The following is an 8853-nucleotide window of genomic DNA, read 5'->3' on the forward strand; positions in this document are numbered from 1 at the left end:
GAAACTCCGTGGCAACTTGTGGAGTGTGAGCAACGCTAATTGACTCGAGTCCACCTTCTGACCAACCGCAGCGAGCTGGTCCCGCACGACTTTCACCTTTGTCAGATGGTCATGCACACTATCACCCTCATTCATATCAAGATTATAAAGCTGATGCTGAAGAGTAATGATACGGGCTGTATTATCGGTTTCATACAGCTCCTTCAGTATGGCCCACGCCTCTAAAGACGTCTCTGCCAACTGGATATGAGGAATCACAGCATCTGCTGTCGTGCCAATAAGCATTGCTAAGGCTTGAGCATCCCTCTCCTCCCATGCACTGAGTTTATCCGCATCTGCTTCAACTAAAACTTCACCTCTTTTGTCCACAATGTCCTCCGGCTTCTCCTCGGTCCCAATCACTATCTTCCACAGCTTCCGTGCCAGCAGATGGCTTCGGATCTTGACTTTCCAGATTGGATAGTTCGTCCCATCGAGCTTTCCAGCTTCACCAAAATTGGGAATAAATGAAGAAGGAAGATGACTGGAGAAGGAGAAAGGACGATCAGTGGGTGTAGAGGCTTCTGAACGCTGATCCATCTCGGTGGATAGCAAACTGAAAAACTGAAGCAAAAAAAAGATGTACTGACCTCCCGTGCTAGCCTGAGCTGAAAACAGAATCGCCTTTCTGCCAAGGGACTCCTTCCTTCAGAGAGTGCTTTGATGAAGAAGAGTTGAGAGCCTATGGCTCTGATACCATGTTAGAGAATAGGAGGGAATGAATCACTTAAACCTCCACCCAAGATCTCTCCAACTCTTACACACACTCAACTCAGGTAAATTATCACAGATGCAACAAACACTCACTCAGAAATAACTTGGATGGAGAGAGAGAGAGAGAGAGAGAGAGAGAGTATATTCATCCACCGGATGGTGGGCAGAAAAAACAGCTCACAGGGAGCAATACAAAATACAGCAAAGTGCTGGAGAATACTGAAGGACTCTCTCTCTCACAAACTGCTCCACAACTGAGTGCACAGCACAGCCTTGGAAGGAGGCCTTCAGTCTTGCACTGGATGCTGGAAACAATGAAGGAGTGGGCCTTTTATAGGCACTGCCCAGGCCCCTTGAGTTGACCAACCAGCAGGGTCGGTACCCTGTCTGGTGGCCGACCAGGTGGGCCCTAGAAAACTGACCAGGGTTGGCCCTGGTCGGTGGCCCTGGTTGGGCCGACTTGGCCTGCCACGGGCCCCTATTTAAGGGTGCCCTGTGCAGCCAGTCTGCGCAGCTGCAGAAGCCTCCAAGTGAGGCCTAAGGCCCCTTATATTCCTGCTGTTGCAGGCAGCAACCAGCCCGTGTGCTGGTTGCCTATGATGCTGGCCTGAGTCTCTCTCTTTCCCCAGCCCTCCTACCTCTCACTGCCCCTTGTCCCCTCAAGTCAGGGGCTCACAGGTGGGCACAGTGAGTTTCTAACAGCATGTACTGAGAAGCCGCCGATGGGCATGCAAACAATGACAAGACTCAAGAGGGTATCTAGTCAGAGATGTGATCTTTGTTCTGCAACCGTTCTTGTAGGTAAAGCTTTGTAAAAGTGTGTTTTTGCAGCGTTTCCTTTGTCGACGCCTTAACGTTTCCTTCGCATCCCTGGTTTTCCTTTGCCCATTGCACCTACATTCTCCAGCCATAATAAGTCTCTAATTTTCTTCTCAAGTTCGATGTAGCCTCTGTAGGATACATAGTCAGGTTCTAATTTGTTTTACTGCCTGTTTGACTTATCTGATTCTAACAACACCATTTAATCTTTGGGATTATTCCTATGTAGTGTTTCTTCTTAGTTCACATGCCTCATTTTGCGATTGGGCTACTATACTTGACAAGAAGTATTGCCATTCAATCCTTCTCATTACTCTTTCTGAACTAGAAAGTTATTGAGCAGTGCAACTCTCTCCTGCCAGTTCTGGTGCACCCATAAACTGTTAGGAAAGTAGTACAGTTGAACCACAAAGAGCAGCTTATTAGGATGCAGCAACCTTACAGATCCCAGCCAGCAGATTCTTATAGGACTTTTCGTGGGTGACAGGTTGCATGGTGTCATCTCAGCACAACCTGCTGCATATGTCAGACATATATCCAGCTTCCTCCATGTGCCTACCCAACATGTATAGCTTCTTGTCGAGGATGTGATGTGTCTGTAACAACAAATTTATGCACTATCATTGCATGTCAATACAACTGTGGCCTAGTACTTTCCTCACACCATCATCAATCACATTGCCTTTCTTACCTTCAGTACATCATCTGCCCTACCTGCATTTGCATGGATGTTTGCTAGCAACACATATGGTGAAGCATTCCTTGGGTCTAACTTGGAAACAAAATCTGCAGCACACACAGCCCGCTCCACATCATTGTGAAGTTTGCATGACGAAAGCAAGCTCAACCATGTTGAAGGGACACGTTCAAATGGCATACTTATAATCAGATCCTCTGCCTCCTCCAATAGTCCTCTTCGCCCAAGGAGATCGATCATCCATACATAATGCTCCACAGAGGGGTTTATGCCATGGTCTCTCTTCATAGAGGCAAAGTATTGGCTCCCATCAGCAAACAGACCTGTATGACTACATGCAGCGAGAACACAGATGAAGGTAACCTTGTCCGGCTTGAGGCCTTCCTCCTGCATTTCAGCAAACAGTTGCAGGGCCTCCTTGCCATGCCCATTCTGGGCACAGGCAGTGATCATGGTATTCCAAGAGACCACATTACGTTCTGGGATCTCTGCAAACACTGCCCTCGAATCATCTAGACTCCCACACTTTCCATACATATTGATGAGGGCATTTCCCACCACAACATCAAACTCCCTTCCACTGCAAACAGCAGTAGCATGGATCACTTGACCATCTTCTAGGGCTGCCACACTGGCACATGCATCCATGACACAGATGAAGGTGATCTTATTTGGCTCGAAGCCCTCAGCCTGCATTTGACCAAACAGTTGCAGGGCCTCCTTTCCATGCCCATTCTGGGCACATACAGTGATCATGGCACTCCAAGAGACTACATTCTGAAATGGCATCCCTGAAAACACTGCCCTTGCATCATCCAGATTCCTACACTTGCCATACATATTGATGAGGGCATTTCCCGCAACAACATCTGCTTCCCATCTGCTGCAAGCAACAGTAGCATGGATCACTCGACCCTCTTCCAGGGATGCCACACTGGCACATGCATCCAACACACAGATGAAAGTGACATTGTTTGGCTCGAGGCCCTCACCCTGCATTTGACCAAATAGTTGCAGGGCCTTATTGCCATGCCCATTCTGGGCACACACAGCAATCATGGCTGTCCAGGAGACCACGTTCCGCTGTGGCATCTCTGCAAATACTGCCTTCGCATCATCCAGGCCCTTGCACTTCCCATACATATTGATTAAGGCTGTCCCCACAGTAACATCAGACTCCCATCCATTGCCAGCAAGAATAGCATGGATCACCAGACCATCTTCCAGGGCTGTGGAACTCGCACATGCATCCATAATGCAGATGAAAGTAATTTTGTTTGGCACGAATCCTTCGGCCTGCATTTGAGCAAACAGTTGGAGGGCCACCTTGCCCTGCCCATTTTGGGCACACGACGTGATCATGACATTCCAGGAGACCACATCCCGTTGTGGCATCTCTGCAAACAATGCACATGCATCATCTAGGCTCCCATTCTGGGCAGACGCTGCGATCATAATATTCCAAGAGCATAAATTGCGAAAGACTATTTTGTCAAACACAGCACGAGCATACTCCAGACTCCCACACTTGCTGTACATTTGAATGAGAAGATTACTCAGAAATCTGTTGCTAGCATATCCACGTCTGCTCATATGTTCATGCACGTGTTTGCCCTCAGACAGGGCCTTGGCACTAGTGCAACACCTCAAAAGCGAGGCATAGGTAGCATGATCTGTTTCTGGACCCAATTGCCTAAGGATCTCAGCATTCAAGCTTTCAGGACTACAGACTTCGTTACTCTGATGGTGTCCACGTAGCCTCTGTCTATGAGAGGGCTTGTGGGTTCCTAGTTCGCTCTCCAATTCAGCAAATGATCCCACAGCCTTTCCTTTGTGTCTACTGGAGTCTATTTTTGTATCCCTAGCCAGGGCCAGCATATCAAGGACATTCGGGCTTGTAGGCATGCAACAAAGTAGCCTGTGTGGTTGTCTTCTTTCAAAGGATAGCAGCTCAATTGCAAAATAGGGCATATGCCAGACGCCCATAACAAAGACAGAAAAACATTACATCTAATGGCTCTTGTGATTCCCCAAGGAGCAACAAGAGGTCGTGCGGACAGTCCCTGGCAAAGAGAATTCGAGTAAAACGTGTTCACATGCCCCCTTCGCTACACGAGGTAATTGCTTGCCTGTGAGAGCCGCTCAAGGACATTATCCGTTCTCTTGGATCTTAATTCACCATTACTTCCGTAAAACAAAGTTGAAGTATATTTGCAATAATAATCCTCCAATAGTTTGGGCATGGGTTTTCCTGCCTTGTGGAATAGGGTGTTGCAGCAAGAGTGATTGATGTCTTCACTATGGAACACTTTGGTTGTGCGCTCAGCTGAACTAAGAGGACAAGGCAGACATCTGATTAATCAAAAGAAGAGAAACGGTCACTAACAGAAGGTACTGCTGGTAGCAGTAACAACGTTTGGTGGCAACAAAATAGGTGGGTCTAATTTTCCACATTTTTCAACATATCCATGTTGAAAATGTAAGTTACAGCTAATATTTGTTTTGTTCATTGTAATGCATTTCTCGTTGCGTATGAGTTTTCATGTGATTTTTTATCCCAAATTCTGAGACTGAACGTAGTGTCATTGACAAGAACAACGCTCAAGGAACATTGGTGGTTCCTACCACGAGTCCACCACCTCCACTAGACCTTCATTTGGGAGCTACAATGGGACTATGAGATTTCACCAACCTCGGTCTCTGTAAGCCCAACTGCTTGCGTAGTTGTCCGAATCTCTTTTTCCCTTAAGCCCAATAGATTGATCAGCTGTCTCGATCCTACGAGAGTTCCACATTGGCCGTTCAGAATACAAATGAGTTGGCCATTGCTTGTGGGACTATGGGCTCATAGGCTTGGGTTCACAACACCCGCCGGCCATCCTCCAAAAGGTGGTGTAAAGGGTTGCTGCCCTACTTAACCTAATAGCACCAAAGATTTGTGTCCATCTCGAAGGCCGCCCACTCCTCCCACAACTGCATGATTAGCCCATTCCATCTCCTCCAACTGCTACACCAATCACACATTGGTGACATAAATTAGCAACCTGATGACCACTGGCTGTTCTAAACCACCACACCCAGCGACTATCCTCCTATTCCATTTTGTTATCCATGGGTGGGCAGTCTTAACCCTACGACTATCCTCCAATTCCTCCACGGGCGAGCGGTTGCTTTAAACCCACCCTATAGATACTTTCTTGGCAACGGCAACTACTTCATCAAGGCTTAGTGGGGGCTATCATGTTTTGTGTTTAGGTAGCTCCATGGGATGCTTGTGAAGGAGTATGGAAAGTCCTGATCACAAAATGGCCGACCGACGGGCGAAGCACTTGAGCCATTTTTTTACCAGAAAGACTGACTTCTCCAATCCTCAAAGGATTGGGGAGGACATGACAAATTAGTGTATGAATGCTTGGTATGATTAAGGAAGCCCCCACGTTGAGACACGTGTACCCAGGCTACCTGAGCTAGTCTTGTGTACCCAGTACATGTCGGATACCAATCCGTGCACATGACTGGGACAGGCTCATTGGGGGGGGCAAGATTGATCAAACGGTGGAGATTAAAACTCCACCGACCCAAGCCTTTGCCGCATTTGTGCTAATTACGAAAGCTTAGAGACTAGCTTGAAATATTCGGTCTATTTTGCTTGTAAGTTCTCAAGTTACTAGTGCAAAAAATATATTTCCTAAATAAGAGTAGGGACTATTGAATCCCCAAAGTGGCAATGAAGGACACACCCAAAGCAAGCATCCGTCGACCAAAGGGTCCTAATCACAACCAAAGGACAAACCAGTAACTAACATAAGTAACAACTGTTGCACATGGAACTAGTTAGAAGACAGCAAAATAATAAGAAATCCTTAAAAAAATGAATCGAATCATAAAGAATGCAAAGGAAAACTAGAATCAAGAACAGTTTCAAACCAACGACAATGGAGATCAAAGGCACATTCACCATGGATGAGGAGTAAAAACTATTGGCAATATTGTGCCAATCAGAACAATTGACACATTGAGGGTGGTAGCTAACTTTGCATAATAAGACATCCCATAAGAATTTAGTTTCCTAAAGTACCTTCGTGAGAGGATCTAAGAGAAGAGAAACCAATGAAAAACTAGCTGCTGCAAGAATCAAGAACATAAGTGGTAACTGGAGAATCATCAAAGGTCAGACAATGAAAAACTTGAATGTAGGGACAAAGTAAAAACCTAAGATAATATAGATTATTGAAGAGTTTCGTAAAAAGTTCATCAACAAAGCCCATGAAAGGTTTTAAGAATTATGTGATGTCTTCACTTTGGAGTACACAAATATGAAGAGAATACCTTCTTCTCTATCCTGACATTGAATTCTTTTGATCCCAAATGTAAAAAATATCAAGTGACAACAATATCAAATGAATCTAGCATGGCCAAAAAACAACCTCTAGAAAAGAGGATCAGGCTCCACATACAACAATCTCCCACTTGGAGACTAATAATAGAAACTCCACCGTTACTACACTCACTGAAACTATTTGGATCTATCTATCTCTTACATTGTTCCTTATTCTTGAAGACCAATTGAAGTTGGGCAAGGACTCAAATTCTCCTTGGTTACCACCTTAGTCAACGTATCTGTAGGATTCTAGCTAGTGTGTATCTTTTCTAGCTTCAACTCTCCATCCTCCAAAACAGATAGGATGAAAACTATCTGAGCTGTATATGTTTTGTTCTTGAATGGAAGCACTTTGACTATCACTATACAAGCTGAAATTTTCTTACATCTTCCCAAGTTTCTCATAAACCTTTACAACCAAACCATCTCTTTACTAGCTTGAGTAAATGCAACATATTCTACTTCTATTGTAGAGAATGCAACAACCTTTTGCAACTTTGAAACCTAGCTTACTACTGTTCCACCTACTATGAAAACATACCTAGTGGTGCTCCTTCTTCCATCTTTATCACCTACCATATCTGAACAACATACCCTATAGAGAAATGTTTGAACCTTTAAAACATAATGCATGAACAATCTTACCTCTCAAACATATGAGAATCCACTTTACAACCATCCAATATTCTTTACTTAGATTGTTCATAAATATGCTCACAACTCCCACTACATGTGCAATAGCTGGCCTTGCGCATACTATTGCATACATAAAGCTACTAATTGTTGATGCATATGAAACCTTTGACATATAGGTGATCTCCTCCTGTGTCTTGGGACACATATCCTTGCATAATCTGAAATGATTAGCCAAAGGTGTAGAAACAGTTTTTTCATTCTACATTTTAAACCTCCAATATCTTTTCAATGTACTCACTATGAGATAATGTCAATTTGCAACTTTTCCTGTCATTGCTAAAGGGTTCAAGGAAGAGAAGGGTGTGGAATTTGATGAGATCTTCCCTGCGGTTGTGAATATTACCACACTTAGATGCGTACTTGGAGTTGTAGTAGTAGAGGATATGGAGCTTATGCAGATGGATGTCAAGACAGCTTTCTTGAATGGGCATCTGCATGAGGAAATTTATATGGTAAAGCCGGAAGGCTTTGAAGAAAAGGGCAAAGAACATTTGATTTTTGCAAGCTGAAAAAGAGTCTCTATGGCCTTAAGCAAGTGCCTAGAGAATGGTATCAGAAGTTTGATTCTTTCATTCGGTCCCGGGGTTCAGATGAAGTGAGATTGATCACTGCCTCTACACTAAAAGGGCTAAGGATAATAGCTTGATACTCCTGAAACTTTGTGTGGATGATATGCTAGGAAATGTTATTTATAACACCACATGTTGTCACTATTTCTCCCATGTGCAAGTTTCAAGGGTGTTGGTCACCTACAGTTGTTTCCTTGCTCATTGTAGCATAGGTGTCCACAAGTGTAGCATAGGTCCTCGGGTCATATTCCGGTGAGAGATGTAGGCCAAAGCATGGAAAGCAAATCTCATGTGTGCATGGTTTAGAAAGAGGGCTTGATCTAATAGAGTTTTAACATGAATGTGAAGAATGAATATGAAACTATATTTGAAGTTGAATACGTATCTAATAGAGTTTTAACATTTTTGAACGTTATATTTTTGAACATTAAAACTCTATTAGATACGTATTCAACTTCAAGTATAGTTTCATATTCATTCTTCATTATGTAAATTTTTTTTGAGATCGGTTGGTTAATTAGAAAGTGTTTTTAAGGTTTGCATGCTACCTCTGCTTGCTCCTATGTTGAAAAGAACACATCTCCTCCTGATCCAAGGTCTACTCCAATGGTGTTAGGTACCTCAAGCAAGCCACCAAAGGAAAATCTTTTGAAGAATTCACCAATTAGAAAACACCACGGCAATCATTGAAGAGCTCCTTCCAAGAAGTTGAAGAGGCGTATGCTTAAGGTGATTGCATGACATTGTTTTTTTGTTTTAATTTTGAAGGGAAAATGGTGTTTGATTAGGATTTTGTTTTCCTTTTATGCAGTGAAGAAGCTTCTTTGCGAGAATCCGGACTACGTTAGTTTTAAGTCCACTATAACCTCTGAAGTGAAACGTAAAACTTCATTAAAAAAATCCAAACATGAGGAGCACAAAACTTCCCCACCCAAAAA

At 43.8% G+C, this 8853-nt stretch overlaps 1 protein-coding gene across 1 annotated transcript; it reads right to left on the bottom strand.

The window, feature by feature from the left end:
* Nucleotides 1-1438: 1438 nt before the first annotated feature.
* Nucleotides 1439-4695, bottom strand: LOC147886294 (pentatricopeptide repeat-containing protein At2g13600-like). Its single transcript, XM_087395648.1, has 2 exons — nucleotides 2287-4695; nucleotides 1439-2168 (listed from the first exon to the last, which is right to left on the bottom strand). Exons 1-2 carry the CDS (start codon nucleotides 4253-4255, stop codon nucleotides 2128-2130), a joined length of 2010 nt encoding a protein of 669 aa, XP_087251774.1. The 5' UTR covers nucleotides 4256-4695; the 3' UTR covers nucleotides 1439-2127.
* Nucleotides 4696-8853: the final 4158 nt, after the last annotated feature.

This window comes from Dipteris shenzhenensis, chromosome 24 (genome assembly GCF_047967505.1).
Source record: "Dipteris shenzhenensis isolate YYH24624 ecotype China chromosome 24, Dip_SZ_1.0, whole genome shotgun sequence".
Taxonomy (NCBI): Eukaryota; Viridiplantae; Streptophyta; class Polypodiopsida; order Gleicheniales; family Dipteridaceae; genus Dipteris; species Dipteris shenzhenensis.